This window comes from Alternaria dauci, chromosome 1, assembly GCF_042100115.1.
Source record: "Alternaria dauci strain A2016 chromosome 1, whole genome shotgun sequence".
In the NCBI taxonomy this organism is placed as follows: Eukaryota; Fungi; Ascomycota; class Dothideomycetes; order Pleosporales; family Pleosporaceae; genus Alternaria; species Alternaria dauci.
In genome coordinates, this window is record NC_091272.1 from 628,281 (window position 1) to 645,682 (window position 17,402).

At 50.4% G+C, this 17,402-nt stretch overlaps 5 protein-coding genes across 5 annotated transcripts; 4 read left to right on the forward strand and 1 right to left on the reverse strand.

Moving 5' to 3' along the window:
- Positions 1–140: 140 nt before the first annotated feature.
- Positions 141–1,788, forward strand: ACET3X_000193 (uncharacterized protein; the record flags this gene model as incomplete). Its single annotated transcript, XM_069447260.1, has 3 exons — positions 141–305; positions 352–800; positions 849–1,788. 3 exons carry the CDS (start codon positions 141–143, stop codon positions 1,786–1,788), a joined length of 1,554 nt encoding a protein of 517 aa, XP_069310435.1.
- Positions 1,789–4,198: 2,410 nt separating this feature from the next.
- Positions 4,199–6,665, forward strand: ACET3X_000194 (uncharacterized protein). The gene is made up of 4 exons (XM_069447271.1): positions 4,199–4,266; positions 4,448–4,584; positions 4,638–6,140; positions 6,217–6,665. The coding sequence occupies exons 1-4, from the start codon at positions 4,219–4,221 to the stop codon at positions 6,479–6,481; spliced, it is 1,953 nt and encodes a 650-aa protein (XP_069310436.1). The 5' UTR covers positions 4,199–4,218; the 3' UTR covers positions 6,482–6,665.
- Positions 6,666–7,518: 853 nt separating this feature from the next.
- On the forward strand, positions 7,519–12,362 carry ACET3X_000195 (uncharacterized protein; the record flags this gene model as incomplete). Its single annotated transcript, XM_069447282.1, has 2 exons — positions 7,519–10,423; positions 10,473–12,362. The coding sequence occupies exons 1-2, from the start codon at positions 7,637–7,639 to the stop codon at positions 12,360–12,362; spliced, it is 4,677 nt and encodes a 1,558-aa protein (XP_069310437.1). The 5' UTR covers positions 7,519–7,636.
- Positions 12,363–13,284: 922 nt separating this feature from the next.
- On the reverse strand, positions 13,285–14,815 carry ACET3X_000196 (uncharacterized protein). Its single transcript, XM_069447293.1, has 3 exons — positions 14,270–14,815; positions 14,076–14,221; positions 13,285–14,030 (listed from the first exon to the last, which is right to left on the reverse strand). The coding sequence occupies exons 1-3, from the start codon at positions 14,723–14,725 to the stop codon at positions 13,484–13,486; spliced, it is 1,149 nt and encodes a 382-aa protein (XP_069310438.1). The 5' UTR covers positions 14,726–14,815; the 3' UTR covers positions 13,285–13,483.
- A 1,213-nt stretch (positions 14,816–16,028) lies between these two features.
- Positions 16,029–16,986, forward strand: ACET3X_000197 (uncharacterized protein; the record flags this gene model as incomplete). The annotated part of the gene is made up of 2 exons (XM_069447304.1): positions 16,029–16,138; positions 16,251–16,986. The coding sequence occupies 2 exons, from the start codon at positions 16,029–16,031 to the stop codon at positions 16,984–16,986; spliced, it is 846 nt and encodes a 281-aa protein (XP_069310439.1).
- Between the last annotated feature and the right edge of the window lie 416 nt (positions 16,987–17,402).

The window sequence follows — 17,402 nt, forward strand, 5'->3', positions numbered from 1 at the left end:
AACGGACCCCGCCGTACAGTTCCCTAAGATCTTGCGACCGTCGGGAGGTTCAAATAGATTCTCCGGTTCCTGCTCTTTCAGTCTCTTTTCTATTTCCCCTTCTCTTCCATCCTTGCAAGTTTGACCTTCTATATCACACAATGGAAGTGCCAACAGCAACGTCGCTACGCGACATATACCCCGAGGACGCGCTCCCGGTCGAAACAAAGCGATGGGAGAGCCTACTCGCCAAGTTCAAGGACCTCTACGGCAAGCAAGCAGACTTTGTTGCTAGGAGTCCTGGTCGCGTCAACATCATTGGCGAGGTAAATTACCTTCACGAGTCCCTTCATCCTTGATTGACAATGGTAGCACATTGACTACTCTCTATACGAGGTCCTGCCCATGGCTATCACCGCCGACTTCATCATGGCCGTTGCTGTGCGACCGACCGAGGAAAAGCCCCGCATACGGATAGCGAATCTCAACTCAGAGAAGTTCCCCACCCGCGAGTTCGACATTCCCGAGGGAGAGATTCCAATCGACGCTACCGAGCATGAGTGGACCAACTACTTCAAGTCCGGGCTGAAGGGCGTATCGCAGTTACTTCAAAAGAAGCGGGGGAAGTTCACATCCGTGGGCATGGACATTGTGTGCGACGGCACAGTACCAAGTGGTGGTGGTCTCTCCAGTTCGGCGTCTGTCGTCTGCACAAGTTCGCTTGCTGTGCTAGCCGCGAATGGCGAAGAGAAGATTGACAAGACCGAACTATGCGAACTTGCGATTGTCTCTGAGCGCGCAGTCGGTGTCAACTCTGGAGGGTAAGCTTGACCAAGTAATTGAAAGTGGCACAGCTAATATACCCGTAGTATGGACCAAGCAGCTTCCGTCTTCTCCCTCCGCGGCTCCGCCCTCTACGTATCGTTCAAACCCAGCCTCAACTACACAAACATCGAGTTTCCGAAAACAGACCCTGAACTCGTCTTTGTTACCGCCCAGAGTTTCGTCGCCGCAGACAAGCACGTCACAGCCCCTGTGTGCTACAACCTACGTGTAGTAGAGTGCACACTGGCAGCAGTCTTCCTGGCCAAAGCATTTGGCCTAAAGAAAGATCTCCCGACAGACTCATCTCCCCTCGGCGTCAGCCTACGCGGCTTCCACGACACATACTTCGAGGAGAAGGAAGGCGTCTCTGACAACACTAAGATCTCTGTCTCAGAATTCGAAACGCAACTCACAAAGCTCATCCAGCACACCGAAGACTACCTCCCTCAAGAAGACGGCTACACGCGCCAGCAAATCTGCGGTCTCCTCGGCATCTCTGAAGACGAACTCAACCAACGATACATGTCCAAGTTCCCCGTTCGCGCCGACAAGTTCATGCTCCGCCAGCGTGCCCTGCACGTCTTCACCGAAGCCCTCCGCGTGATCAAGTTCCGATCGCTCCTCGCTTCACCGCCGTCAAATGACCGCACATACCTCCAATCATTAGGTGACCTTATGAACACGACGCAGGACTCGTGTCGCGATATCTACGACTGCAGTTGTCCTGAGCTCGATGAGTTGTGCGACTTGGCGCGTGCAGCGGGAAGTTGTGGTAGTAGGCTTACTGGAGCGGGCTGGGGTGGATGTAGTGTGCATCTTGTGCCTAAGGATAAGGTCGAGGCGGTCAAGAAGGCGTGGGTAGACAAGTATTATAAGAAGAGGTTTCCGGATATTACCGAGGAGAAGCTTCAGCAGGCGGTTGTTGTTAGTGAGCCTGGAAGTGGATCTATGCTTTTTAGGACCACAGGGGAGAAGCTTTCTTAGATGGGGATGCGGGCATTGGGTGAGGAAGATGGGATTCTTGCGAAGATGCCGTCATGCGGTTCAGACGTGGTAACGTCAAACCAGGTTAGCCGTTTGGAGACTTGTGGTCACGGGCTGAGATCCGATACAGAGACACAAGGTCTGTCTCGTTTACTCTGCCACAGAGGTTTAGAACATTCCATGTTTTGCGCCGCAGTCTTGATCTTATCAATCAATACACAGTACATGTCACATCAACTCCAGTTTCTGCTTCACAGTATCGTACGCCATACGGAAAGATCATGCGGACTATACTACACCATCATCGTAGTAGCTTCTACGAAGCGCCTTGCTATATCCTCATATCGATCATCTCTTCCCAGGCGGCGGTATCACAGCTCCTGTGTTTAATCAAGACTCCTAACCTACTAAATTCTTCTCAGGACCCCGTAACTCCTGTCTTCACATCTACACGCCTACCACAATATCGACGAAGAGTTTCCACCCAGCGATTTACCATCAAGATGCCGAGACGCAACCCCAATCGTCTCAGAAAATCATCGCGAAAGACGCGTTCCCAGGAATCAAGGCTCGATCAAGCAGATTACTATCAGCAGTACAACACCATGTACGCGAACGGAGATGTATTGGCCGCAGCAAGATTCAGCGAGGATAGCACACGAAGACAACTCGGGTGTACGATTCCACTACCCCATCAACCACATCACACGGTCATACAACGAGAGAGCGGTATGTGCTATAGCACACATGGTGACGTAAATAGCAAATCAAGTGGCGGTGCGATACCGCGGTGGCAAACAGGATGTTGGTATACTTATATGCATCCTGTTACACAAGAAGATGTAGTTATGTGGGTTCATAGTGGGCATGAGACGTTTAAGAATGGGTATGCATACGAGCGTGGGGGAAAAGAAGAGTACTACCACAGTGAAGATTATACGACTGGTCCGGGAACTTGTGGAGAAGAGTTGACGGCGTGTTGTCAGGACACCCAGAAGTCTGCTGAACCACTACTGTTTGGGTATAGAGAGGGATATCATGACCCGGTACTGAAAGACATGACTGAGGATTGGTGGAGGCTGTTCGGACATGACATACCGAAGCAGTTCATTCTGAGTGCCGAGTCGACTGGAAAAGCGAGTGAAGAGTGGAATGTTGCGGCGTACTTTGCGCCTTGCCGTACGCCAGGAATGGTGTCGTGCTCTAGGTATGCAAAGGAGAGTGCAATTAAGAAAGGTGAAGAATTTGAGAATGAGCTATCGATAGGCAAGAGTGGCAGTGGAATACAGCAAGTTTGCAGGGGAAGGGACGATTGGGAATGCGACTTTTGTGGAATAGAATGCTTCTGCTGGACTGTCGAGGCGGGAATGACTGAAGTTTGATGACATTAGCCAAGCTGACGGCTTCTGTATAAACAGTGCCCAGGCATGTATGCCGACAGTATTTCCATACCGGCAAATCTAATCTGATTAACTCAGAATTCGCGTAATCCTATGGAGAATTGACCAAGCCGCGAAAAGGACTGTTGGCCACTAGCATGGGGTGTACAGGTCTCGGGCTATAGGTACACACGATTCGGAAATTGCCGCTTTGTATCATAATTGCAAGGTTTAGTTCATCGCGAGGCTGCCCAGGTGATAAAGCATTCTGAGCCTTGATGCAACGGCACCGTGATATACATTGAGATCTGATGCAAGAGGGTGTCGATATCCAGACTGTCAGGCATCAGATGGAAGCATTGCCTGTATCTATCCATGATAGGCTAATGCTCACCTGCATTCGGCAACTTCCGCAAGTGGTCGGCTCACTAAAGATCACGTGACTTTGAATCGTTGCGGGGATATCCAAGCTCAGACTGGGATACACGGAATAGAGGTGTTGTATGCTAGTATGCGAAAGGTGAAATGCCCGAGTCTTTTGATGAAGCCAGGACTATTGGCACCAAGCATTCATTTCATCAGCTCGTCGACGGATTCGGGTTCGGGATCGTGTAAGAGCGAGAGTCAAAAGAAAAACATCCATACACTTACATCGTCATCTCGAATGTGATATCGCGATACGACCTATCGCATTCAAGCTATTCCCTGTGCACAATCAACGACCGCACGTCATCATTGACTGTGAACGTCATCGTTTCTCTTTCGAGCTAATAGCAACGTACCATAGTATGCCAGAGTGCGACAGTGTATCAGAATTGCATGCCGAGATCGTCGCGAAGAGTATGAGGTGTTCCAGCATGACCCTTATGAAGGTGTAGATGCTGGCATGTCGCAACTTCACGCGTTCGGCGAGAGCGACTGGCAGTGCTGACTACCGGTTGTGCATATTTGTCAGCGCGCTGGGCGGGGATCGGCCATGTTACTAGTAACAAAAGAAACAGGCCGATTGAGCGTATGTCAGCAAAGTGTTCCTTCAATCAGCCAACTCACGATGTCAACTGCTGGTGTCGAAAAGCGTGGCTCTGCCTCTACTGTACGGGTAAGCAGGATTTTGTGTTTTCTCCCAGGTCTGGGCCATCCGCGGCTCCACGCATCCGCCAGGGGCGCGCTCCTGACGCGACTTCGCCTCAAGCTCAAGATCCGCACACACCTCTCTAGCATCGAACGTCGCTTGCAATAAGTTTCGTACGCGCCAAACTTCAATCTGACGCGTCTTTCAGGCTTGTGATTTGTGCCGCAAACGAAAGCGAAGATGCGTATGGAATTCAGGCCCTCAAGGATGCTCGCCATGCACCAATACGAAAGAGACGTGTACGACCACGTACACGCGCAAGCAGAGGTCGAAACCTCAGAGAGGGTATGGCTCGCGCGTGTGCTCCAGTTTTCCTGTGTAAGCTAACGATAGTTTAGTAATCGCATAGTCGAGTATGAGAGCCGAATCAAGAGGTTAGAGTCGCTTTTACATGAGCGGAACGTTACACAGCCTCAAGTGCGTCAACAACCGATTATGCAGGTCTCAGATGCTTCCGTTCCGCTCTCCAAATGGGTTGAATCATTGCGCCACGAGGTGGAAACTGGACCTCAACCTCAGCTCCCGGACTTCGATCCTCTCGATCTAGAGGGCATCCTTCAGGGCAATGACGGATTGTTTGCAGAGGATCTTAGCGCTCTGTCTATGGGTGACACTAGCCACAATTCTCCAGCATTAGAGCATCCGCTTTCGATTGGCTCGAATGGCATCCAGCCATCAGTCAACTTCCAGGAGGATACTGCTTTCCTGCAAGGCGGGCATTTCGGACCGATCTCGGCTGAGGGTCTGGGTGCGCTTCCGCAGCCGATGACAACGAGTCCTGATAGCGATTGGTACCTTCCACCTCCAGAGCTTGGAACATCACTGCTTGCAGAGTATCTGACAGACTTTAATACCGCCTATCCACTCTATCAACCACATGTTGTCGCCGATCACCTCCGGACGTGCTATGCAGGGCTATCCGACGGTGCGGCAGTTGCTTGGACTAGCGCCTACATTGTTTTCGGTGTGGCACATCATCTTCGCCAAATGAGTGCGACTGGAAACAGCTACGATATAGACATGGCTCAGTACTATCTCGCCCGTGCCTATTCTATGCTGGACACTCTTCTTGCAGCGCCGCCATCACTAGGCCAAGTACAATGTCTCGTCGGGTTAGCACTGCTCATGGTGGCCAGTCCTTGCAACTGTAAACATTCAGCGGGACACTTCGTCTCCACGGCGCTACGTGTTATCAGAAGCCTCGTATACGAAGAGCAGAAAGACTGTCTCACGATAGAAGCGTTAGCCAATAGCGCACAACAGCGTCGCGTTTTCTGGATCTGCTTTATCAACGATATCACTTTAGCCCTTTTGAACAACACACAACCTACACATCAACTCCAGGAAGTTGCTGACTGCTCTGACTTTGTCGCAGACGAACTTGGTGCGCTTACTGCCGCTGAGGGTACTTGGCGAGTGCTCATATTTTGGTTGTTTACCAGGATAGCCTTGCTCCAAACTGAGGCCGTCGACCAGGTATTATCTCGCAAGACTGAAAACAACACTCCGCTCGACTTGAGTGCCGCTACTTCCATCGTCCTGGCGCGGCTGAAAGCGTTTCGCGACCAACATCATGTCTTTCACCTTTCCGCTGGTCAAATTCAACACTTGTTATACCAGACAGACATTGTTCACTGCGTTGCACTTGAGGCTTACTACTTTGCTACTATGTATCGACTGCATGCATTCACGGCCATGGACATGGACTCGAAGATCAATCCTTTTGGGATGGACGGCTTGATTAGGATGTCGAAAATGAAGCAACACAAGTCATATTCGGAGGCGCAAAGACTTCTGAGTTTGCTACCAATAGCTCCACGAGGCAACGTTGCCTTGTACTGGTAAGTGGTATGGACGATAGCGTCCAAACTCTGTCTTGTAGTCAGTTACGACAAACAGTCGCTAATCGCTTGAAAGGACGACATATCCCATGCTCATCGCAGCGTTTGTCACAATCATTGCACACCATATCCAGAACCCTATGGCAGAGGCTCCTTCGCCTATCGAATATCGCAACTATCAGCAACTAGTCGCCGACCTCGACATCATGGTTGCTGCAGGCGATGACCCAAACTTGGCGAAAAAGACGATGTTTTGCAAGCGCTTGTTATCGGCTTACGAAGCACGATTTCGTGCTCAGCTGACAGGGGCACCTCTATGCAGCATCGCAGTGACTAGCTAAGACCGGTCGCGTTGCTCATTGTCAAGTTGTGTCCAAGAAGTTGATTGTTGTCTACTGTTTTTGATATGCAACGCCGAACAGCGAATTACTACTCCAAAGGCAAACGGCTGAAGCTAAAGAATCTAATTAACGTAACGGGAATTGTTGTACCTTTAGGATCGCCAACACTTCGATACTCTACAACCTCTTATCAACTGTGCATCAACTCAACTCAACACTTTACAGCTTCCGTGCTCGGTACAAGACATGTGACAACTACAAGTCGAGTTTCATTGTAGATCCTTGCCACTCCCTTAATCGTGTATCGTATTGGCCTTCTACCGCTATCTATAGGCGCATTTGCACGTTTGTAGGCAACAGGATCACAAGAAGTTACCAGTAGGAGGTGGAAAATGCACAGCGCGGATTCGCGTGTCGTCATTCATCCGACTGCTTATCCACCGGTACAGTTTTCATGCATGGCTGAGCGAGCTTGAACCATTTAGCTTGTCCTTGATGTTAACGCATGTCGCTTTAGGCTCCCAACGCAATGTGTCAGCATAGGTAGTATCATTGAGCACAAAAGTGGGGCTGCTCCGGCGGCGCGAACCTATCAAGCGCCAACCTCGGCTCCCGCTTTCGCGCAGCTGTACATCGTCGTTCTCACGCTCCAACAGTTCCTTGACACCCACAATTCTATCGCATGTGCAACACTTTCATTGTCCATCGCACGCAATATAATTCCATGCGGGGCGTTGTTTTCCAGCTTTGCAAGGCCGTACACGACGTGAAGACAACTCCAGCAGCTACCGTCCTGCAGTCAGGCTACACAACCCATATTATGCAGCAACCCCATGCCCAGCAGTATTACAACCTGCCCAGACCGGTCAAGATATTTTGCACCGGTCTGATGAGATGGCGTTCACCAGCCAATCAAATACGACCGGTGTGCGAGGTACGGCTGAGATTTGGGGGCTGATATGACAGCTTTGAGAATGGCTCCGCGACGATAAAAATAGCGTATGCCCACTATAGCTTTCGCGGCACTTTTGCGCATGATTTACCTTCAACCGAGTACATAGAGTTGTAACCCCATACAAAAGACCCCAGCTTCCGAGCAAGCTACAGTTTTGCTCCCTCACGGCATCGTCGAGCCTTGGTTGCGCATACGGCATCATGAGATTCGGGCATAAGCATGACGAGCCAGACCCCCCGGATCCGGTCTTCAGCGAAGACCAAGATCTCAGCGAAGTTTGGCCGCAAGTCGTGCGGCAGTATGAGGATACCACTAAAAAGAAACTGGATATGAACACGACGCTCAAGAGCTTCCAGCTGCAGATTGACGCGGACATCAAGGAATCTACTTCAAAAGGCCATCAACATGCCCGAACCGTTCTGAACAATGTTGGAAGCTGTCTTGAGAAGTTTGGGAGCATCGTTGCACAGGGTGCGAGTATCGTGTTCGGGCCCACAGCTCAATGCTGGAATGCGATAAGCTTCGTGATTCAAGCGGTGCGGGGCTTCAGTGACATGATGGACGGATTTGTCACGCTGATGGAACGTTCAGCAGCCTTCCTCCGACGTCTAGTTCACTTCATGGAGCAAGAGGCGGGCAAGGACGGGGCACAACTACCGCGCATTCTTCGAAAGCCAGCATATGATATTCTTTCGCATTTCCTTGGCGTACTTCGGTCTTCATACAAATTGGCTACCAGCACAAGAGAGCGAGTGAAAGCGATGGCAGGAATCATGCTGTTCAACTCGAATGAACAGGTCGCAGAGTCACTGAAGCTGATGGAGGACCATATTACAGAGTTTACCAGAGCCGAGGTGGATGATATACTCCTGAGTGTCAGAGGACTTGCGAAACACCTTGACAAATCTGACGAGGAGAGAGCGCGCCATGAGACTGAGATTCAAGAATATCTTCAAGCCACATACAAAATTGGCGATCAGATTCTTAGTGTTACTCAGCAAATGAAGAGCACTTTGGACGGCAGATCTAGCAAGGATCAGCAGGAAAAGAATCTGGACAAGATAGCAAAGAGTCTGGGGTTGAAGAAGCCATCAGGAGACTGGGAAACATGGAGCAAGCGACATAGCGAGCTCTGTAAGGTCCATGTGCCTGGAACGGGAGAATGGCTCACTCAAGACGAACCTGCATTTACTCAGTGGGCTGACCTCGACCATCACGACAAGAACGTCCTCTTCCTAAAGGCTGACTCTGGCTATGGCAAGACGCACCTCTTTAATCACGTCGTTTCATACCTCGACAAGAAATGCCGGGTTCCGCGTGGACCAAATCAAGCTTTCCTGGCCTATTACTACTATGGAGAGGATAAGGATGATTCGCTCGAACGGTGCATAGGATCCATTGTCTACCAACTTGCAGTCGCAGACATTGGATATGCTCAAGCCGTAGTCGAGGAGTGCGGGCGACCCGCAAGCATCGCGCGAGCCGAAGATCGATGGAAAAACCTAGTGACAGGATTACGGCATGCCATGAAAGGCACGTACTTCATATGTATGGACGGTTTCGATGGTCGTGGCCAGCTGGACACAGCAGAAGCAATGTTGTCAACTATTTCACGCCGCACTACGTCCCCAGCCGAGTCCAACGGGATCGCTCTGCGTTTCTTCATATCAGGAAACGATGACCTGTTTTCTGAGGTCTCACAAGCGGTCGAAGGTATCCCCACTATTGTTCTCGGACCACGTGGAGACGTTACCCGTTCTACAGAACGAGTTGGTGACGATTCAGATACCGCGTCGGTGCTAGAACAACTGCCAAACGCAAGTGATCTGGAAGCTGTCACGAGGGCTCGTATCAAGGATGTCTGTAAGACCAAACCCGCACTGAAAGCGATTCTTACCGAAGAAAATATCAAGCTTCTGCTGGAAGGCATTCGTGGAAACTACAAAAATCTCGAGGCCAAGATTACGGAGATCAACGCGTGCGACACCAAAGGAAAGGTTCAGGACGTCATTAACAACACAAGCGCTGATATGGATACCGTTCAAAGGAACAGGGTCAAGACGCTCGATGCTCTGCTGAGTTCACGTCAGGCTCACGTGCTTAATGATCTCCTTGTGTGGGTTGCCGGCCTGAGTTATCAACCACCGACTAAGTTACTGGAAAGCGTTCTCTTCTTCAACTTTGGCGAGGAGTTTCTCCTTGCTGATCAAATTTCCACTACGTACTCGCCTGTACTCGTGATTGACAAGGAGGGTAGGGTGGGATTCAAAGACGGTATCAGAGATATCCTGTCTGTGAGCGACTCTTCGGGCTCCGAATCAGCAATCTCCCAGTTGCATGCCGAAGCAATCAGCGGAGCCGAAGTCAGCCTTTGTCGCCGGTTCATTAAAAATGCCTGCGATCCAGCGGATTACGCCAGATTCAGATTTGATGATTTCTTCCAGGCAATGGAACAGAAGGTCCACATTCATCTTGACAGTGAGCATGATGTGAACGTCACAATTCTCGGAAAATGCATCGATGCTCTTTTCGACAGCCGAAAAGACGACAACCTTGCAGAACTGCGCGACTATGCTTCGAAGTGGTTCTACTCGCATCTCAAGGATCTAGTGGAGGCGTTGGACGACTTTGAGCCAAGCAGGAAATTCCTCATTGACATCGGGGTCAAGCTGGTTGATCTAATCTACGATCCAAAGATGATTGACACTTGGTTTCTCGGGACGAATTTGTCTTGGCTGAAGTACGACTTCTTGTATACAGAGGACTTCATGGATCCTTTACTGAAGTTATTGAAGAATCCGCAGGTGATCAAAGGCTATGCAAGAGACGCAGAGAAGGGTGCGTGGGCCAAGTCTGTTATCTCCGAAACAGCCAATAAATACTCCGTCTTTGAACGTGTGGCAGCACGGCTGGCGAGCCATTGGTTCACCTCGGCAGGAATAACAGACAGGGACTATATATGGATGTCGTACGGAATAGTAGCCAAGGTAAGCGCGTTCTGTTGGTGGCAAGGGACTGGCTGACAGCAGCAACAAGATATTTGATCCCGACAAACCTTTCGAGGAATGGAACCCGCCTCCTCTCCCAGAGGTGAACAAGTTCGTTTCTTGGGTAAAGGAACACACAGATACCGAAATTGACAACTTCACCTGGGAATACCGCGTAGGTGCAGCCTACGTCGCCTTTGAGCATCACAAAGAAGCTATCGTTGCGCTGGAAGCAGCCGAGCAACACTCTCAGAGAAGCTGGGGCCTGTTGGTCAATTTAGCAAGAGCCCACGAGAGCGAGAAGAACTACCGCACCGCACTCAAATACATACAAGAATTCAAATCGCTCGACAACTCAACTATTCAAACAGAAAACGGTTACAAGGATACCCTCTTTGACTTGCTCCTGCTAGAAGGAACTTGTTATCGACGGTGTCATGACTATGAGTCTTCCGTCAAGTCTTTCCAAGAACTTCTAGGCCAGAATGTCGACAAAGACTCCGATATGAGCTGGACCCGCACTATTGCTGTTTCAGAACTGTTCACAACTTGGATTGAGACAAAAAGCTATCAATCTATCACAAGCTTTATTCTCAACGGGAAAGACACGACAGCCCAAAGCTGGGGTACTACTTATTTGCTGCGGAGAGCGGCATATCTTGACGAACTACATACAAGCATCATCGTAGCAGCGAAATATGCAGGAGTTGTGGAAGATATCATATCTGTGTACCAGGAAGCCATTGACTACAAGCCGCTGGACCCTTACGCGCCAGATGAACTTGGTGTAGACAGCTCTGCTGAAGCGACAGAACAACTGCGGTATTTCCAAGCCGTTCTCAGGTTCCACGGGAGTGAATTCCAGCATGATCAACATCGGAGCATACAGTACTGGGAAGAGATTATCCGGCGCTCTGACGAGAGTTCAGTGTCATATACCACAGCATATGCTGCTAGCCGCAAGCTGGCTCCGACTCTCCTTGATAAGGCAGTTGCTGAACCCGTAACAGCTCCATCAGGCTCCCCCGAGGACTACGTCAGCAGATTGGAGAAGCTCGCCAATTTGAACACAACGGTAGTCTGTGATCTTCGTCAAGGCTATCTCGATCCTCGCCTCTGTTTGGCCAGACTGTACCACCTGAAGAAAGACCATATTTCAGCTTTCGCACAGGCGCGGGCACGACTTTGCAGTGTCTTCGATAAGTGGCCCGAAGCTCCAGGGGATGAATCATCTCGCCTTCGTTTCTCGAACCTCGCCCAGACGTTGACTGTCCTTGACAAAGACATTGACGCTGTTGCAGCATGGCAAGCAATTAAGCCATATCAACAATCAAATAACTCGGCAGCGGACGCAGATCATCCAGACGCCGGAGAGGTTGCTCAATCAAGCGCTGGACTAGTACAAACTGATGGTATGCCAGCGACTTCTGACAAGAACGGAGAAGACGTTCCAGAGGCATCCTCATCAGACACGACGACGTCCAAGGCGTACATTTCAGGATTCTTTTGCGATGGAAAGTGCGGAACTGAATGGGACGACATGCTAGCTGACTGTTACGTGTGCAAGCACTGTCTTTGCACTCAGTTTTGTCCAAAATGTTACGATAAGCTCAAGGCCGGCGACTCACACCCTCTGATCTGCAACAAAAATCACGAAATGCTCAGATTACCGCCCTTTGACTGGGTCAAATGGCGTACTATACCGGCAGGCATGATGATTGTGGACAACCAGCTAGTCTCCTGCTCGGAATGGGTGGACAAGATTCGCAAAGAGTACGATGTGCAACAAACACAGATTGATTACATCAAAATGGAGAAGGCGAGGCAACTGAAAGCTGGCAGTATTATAGTGGGTAAATGGCGCAGCAAGTTGAAGAGAATCAGGGCCACAAAACCGGCGATAGCACCTACACTCCGCCGAGTGAAGACAGTCGCATAGACATATTGCAGCGCCTACCCGATGTCCTAGGAAGGATCAAAGACTTTGGAGCTGGTCGCACCGCCGCTATGGACGCCGGCCACTTACTTGTGCAAGTCCTTGCCCAGTAGTCTACCACGGGGTCAGAGAACCCCAAGGATGTCGCGCAGCAAGTATTGCCGTTCGCTCTGCAATCAGGGCGAACATCGACCAGTTCGCTCGCTTTACCGTTCTTCCTGTGTCGAAACCGGAGGAAGCAGCTGTTGCGTGGAACCGCAGCGTTACATTACTTGGTTTCAAGGGTGCGATAATGTGGGACCATCTCAAAGACGGTACACACTACGACGCTGCACGCTTTGACCCAACCTTTGCAATCCCACAAGAACTCGATGTGCCGTTGTACCTGCAACTTGCTGCTTTGATCGCCGATATGGCGTCGAAGTTGTTCGCCGGGAACTACCCTGCTGCCGTGGCTGGACGGCTTGGGACGAACTCATGGGGACGCATGTCCTACAGCTTTACAGCGCAGGTTTATCCGATCGATTCCCCAAGTTGGAGTTGATCATCGGACATTATGGCGGAGGATTGCCAATGTTCGTTGACCGATTTGATTCGACGAGACTACGCAACGATACGACGTTCGATCGGGTGTGGAGTATAAATATCTGGAGCACGACGAGTACATTCTTTACTGTGAGACAATTTGAGCAGCTGAGGTAGGTGAGCCGGGTAAAGAGGAGTGTGTAATTGGTCGATTGCTCGTTCAGTACGGACAGATAGGGTTCGTTGAGCAGTTGGCGCAGGCGCAGGTGTTGACTAATGGTGAGGTGGACATGTTCGCGTGGAAGAACGCTGAGTCGGCGCTGAAGCTGTGAGCGATTAATGTGGTGCAATCAGCGATACAATTATCAGATGAAATGAAGACTATTGAAGATGAATATGCATTGGAGCGGATAGAAGGAGTCGATGATGCAATCGTCGAACGCGAGTCCAGATCGCGCTTGTACATAACAGGGATAGCCCGTCCACTAGCGTGACACCTCCCAGCGCGTCTCTCCGATTGTCATTCTCGAGCTTGCCAATCAATCAACTTCACCCGCCTGCCGTCCCTAGAATCGACCAAAGAAGAATCTATTCAGCACCTAAACATCCTCAGGTCCTGCAAGGCCTAGTGCCTGCCTACGAGTTGGCGCATCAGCCTTGAAGAACGGCTTCTCTGCTAGTGCTGTTACCCTCGTTCCGTGCCTTGGCTCGATCCCTTCATAGTCCCAGCTCGCGTTGTGGATGGTGATTCTGTTGTCCCACAATGCAGAGGTCCCAGGGGTCCACCGGAATCGGACCTGGATATCGACGTTGTTCTCGTATACATCGAAAAGATAGTTGAGAATGGCATCACTCTCAGCCTTGTCGAGTCCAACGATGCGGTCGGTGAATGCGCGGTTAACCCAAAGAGCTTTCCATCCGGTTGCTGGATGCACACGAACGATCGGATGAACGCGTTCGATGTGCTTCGGGCCAGCGTTAGGATTCTCACGATCAAGATATGGGTGCGCACTGCGGTACACTGCTTCTCTGCCGTCGATGATTTTCCGGAACTCCGGAGAAAGCTTCTCATAAGCGGCGTAGCCTGAGGCCCAGAGAGTGTCACCTCCAATCTTGGGTATGGTGTCATTGTGGAGATGGGTCACGCTGAAACAAGTTAGGAATGAGCGCATTCTGAATACTGCCACTTACCCGGCGGGTTGACGTTCGTGCACCAGATCGGTGTGCCACCTGGATGCTCCGCCTGTCTTCCTGAAGCTTGCTGGCACCTCGGTAGCCTGAAGAGCAGGCCAGAGAACAGTCACCCCTGGTACACCTGGTACAAAGGGAACTTGCGGCTTCATGTGCTGTTAGCATGGCAAATATAGCATAAGCAGGCAACTTACATGAACTTCAATCTCGCCATAGTACTCGCCGAGCTTCTTTTGTTCTTGGGGCGAGAGGTCTTGGTCGCGGAAGAACACTACGCTTCTTTCGGCGATCAAAAGACCAAGCTCGTCCTTCTGTTGGTCTGTAAGATCCTTCAATTGAAGTCCAACAATCTCTGTTCCAATGTGCGAGGTCAAGTGGATAACCTCCTTTGCAGCGCCGAACAACGCTTTCTTCTCGGGATCAGCTCGGGTACCTGGATCAATGTGCTCACGATCATAGTCTCTGATCTTGTAGACATCATCAAGGTAAAGTGGTTTCGCTGGTCTGTATGGATAGCCGGCCGATAGATCGATACCAGCTTTCTCAAGTCTCTTCCTGGCGGGCTCTGGTAATCCCAAAGAGTCCTTCCGCGGTTGGACGGTGTCCTTCTCCTGGATGTGCTCGTGAACAGGAATTGCGATTGGAGCCATGATGAACGTCGTTTGTGATGCAGTTGTGCAGACATCCTCACTCGCGATGCCATCAGTCTTATACCCGGAATTCGTCTTACCCCACTTCGTGCTCGTTGCGCGTTCACTAATTTGACTTACAAAGACGGTCGAGTGATATGGCAGCGTCGCGTGCTGGTTGTGATCTGTGTTGCGGGGTTGATCACATCATAATCCTGCAGATGACGAATATCCACTCAACGTTTCTCACGTTATCGCTCGGGGAAACTTCGCTTTTACTTCAGGCGCATAGAACTGTGGAGTTCGCATGTTACCTGCATGCAAATCTATCGATCGCAGTTGTTTGGTGTTCCCAAAATGGGGGCTTCTTATGATGCCATTCGTATCCATCATCGCGCGTTATGCCTACTCACACGACGACGGAGATATGCTCAGCGCTGACAAACTCTGTAACTGAGACTTTGCACTAAGAATGCTGACATGTAGATGCCTGCCGATATTGGGTGTGCCGAGGTCTTTCGAAGTTATTGTCAGTTGATGATTCCGGGTCGATACACGACCAAGGTTGCAAACATTTTCCTCGTGTTGTATCTGCGATATCCAGAGCATGTCTTTCCCGAGCAACCGTGTCGCTGTGATTGGGGCGGGCATCAGTGGTGTTGTTGCTGCAGCGCATCTCAAGAAAGAGGGCATTGAGGTCGCAGTCTTTGAGCGATCTAGTGCTGCAGGAGGTATATGGTAATTAACCCAACATCCTTGACTTCCAGCTGAACTAACCAGACGAAAGGCGTTATGACGAGCGAAAGCCCTTGGAGCCATCGTATTCGAATGCCAATCGTTCACGAGTTGACAGTGTTGATGCAAGCGAAGACCTGAAAGATATCGAAAGTCTGCTTCATGCGCCACCAGGGTATGTACCACAGGATGATCTATCCGATTGTACGGTCGAATGACTCGCTACAGTCCGTGTTACAAGGGCCTCAAGAACAACGTGAGTACACGTTTGTTAGAAACCACCTTGAACCAGTTTCCGCCCGGGACCGAGGATTATGTAACGCACGATGTCTTGTGCGACTACATACAAACTACTGCTGTCTCAACGGGGGTGCATGAAATGACGGAATATGACACCGATGTGATAAGTGTCACTAAGACCGGCAAAGCTTGGACAATCGAGACTGCAACTCTGCAGACTGGTGCGAAAGGTGCATTGATGCGACGTGTATCTTCTCGGGTGAATATATTGGTGTTCAGAGGCTTGTATAAAAAGTAGTAACCTTGAGTTAGGTCTTTGATGCCGTCGTAGTTGCGTCTGGCCATTACCATGCGCCGAGGATTCCCGATACGCCAGGACTCGCAGACTGGAAGCGAAGATTTCCCGATAGAGTACAGCACTCCAAACTCTATCGAAGGCCCGAGAACGCTCATAACAAGGTGCGTGTAGACGCGATCGAGAGGATAATTGTCATCCCGACCTGACTTCACATCAGAACTATTTACTTGTCGGTGGGAGTGTGTCCGCGACAGATATCGCGCGCGAGCTCAGTCCGTATGTGAACAAGATCATACAAAGCCAAAGGAATGGCAAGTTTGATCTGCCTCCGAGCATGCTCCCGGATAACGCATACCGCATCGATGAGATAGTATCGTACGACGAACTTCCAGTGGACACATCAGGGTCGTTGAAAGACACCGAGCCGATACCAGCCACCGTCACGCTGAAGTCGGGTGCAAAGATCTGTGACATCCATCATGTCATACTCTGCACAGGTTATCATCTGACACTGCCTTTCCTATCTCAGCTCACATCGGATGAGACGCCAGTGGACCAGGCCGACGACACATTACTAGTGACGGACGGTACCCAGTTCCACAATCTACACAAGGACATCTTCTACATCAATGATCCAACGCTTGCCTTCGTCGGTGTGCCTTTCTTCACGGCGACATTCACGTTGTTCGAGTTCCAAGCCATGGTTGTTGCAAAGGTATTCTCTGGTCAGGTAGAGCTTCCAAGAAAAGATGAGATGAGGTTAGAATATAAAGCCCGAGTAGAAACCAAGGGCTATGGCAAGGCGTTTCACAGTTTGAGAGACCAGGAAGCAAGCTATGTCAACGAACTCATAGGTTGGGTCAACTCTGATCTGGAAAAAGCAGGCAAGGAGCGACTGTGTGGGCATTCTGATAAATGGCATTCTGCGAAAGCAGAGCAGGTGGCGCGGATGAAAGCTTTCTTTGCCAATCCAGGCATTGAGACGCGACTCGAGGTGACATGTTTATAGTAGAATATATGAGTGAGCAATTCTGCAGAGGTTCGGCAGCAATCTGCCCACCCAAGGATACTGAAGCACAAAAGCGCCCACCACCTCGTCCTCCTCTAACTTTCGCATCAAAACTATAAGTTGCGCATACACAAGTTCGGTGCCACCCAAATGCGTCAGGGCTATCATGAATCTCGATTCTCGGCGTTACTAGCTAGGCCTATCTCCTGAGTCAGGCACGACATATGCATGCCTGATCACGACACATAACAACGCAGCATTGCCATGCATCACGACAATTTTCTTCCATCTTAGCATCAGATAAGCAGTTTTTAGCCCATTCTTGTTGCATCTAGACTAGCTGCGCAAATGAATCGACCCCACGCGGACCCTGCCATTACGCCATATCATCCCCAGTATGTCGAATCGCGGCTAAG

Excerpts from the sequence above, each read along its gene's own strand:
- ACET3X_000196 (XM_069447293.1), bottom strand. The coding sequence starts at position 14,725 with ATGGCTCCAATCGCAATTCCTGTTCACGAGCACATCCAGGAGAAGGAC. Across the intron at positions 14,222-14,269 it reads ATGGCGAGATTGAAGTTCAT|CCGCAAGTTCCCTTTGTACC; the intron begins GTAAGTTGCCTG and ends CAGCACATGAAG. Across the intron at positions 14,031-14,075 it reads CACGAACGTCAACCCGCCGG|CGTGACCCATCTCCACAATG; the intron begins GTAAGTGGCAGT and ends AACTTGTTTCAG.
- ACET3X_000194 (XM_069447271.1), top strand. The coding sequence starts at position 4,219 with ATGTCAACTGCTGGTGTCGAAAAGCGTGGCTCTGCCTCTACTGTACGG. Across the intron at positions 4,585-4,637 it reads AGGTCGAAACCTCAGAGAGG|TAATCGCATAGTCGAGTATG; the intron begins GTATGGCTCGCG and ends ACGATAGTTTAG. Across the intron at positions 6,141-6,216 it reads GGCAACGTTGCCTTGTACTG|GACGACATATCCCATGCTCA; the intron begins GTAAGTGGTATG and ends ATCGCTTGAAAG.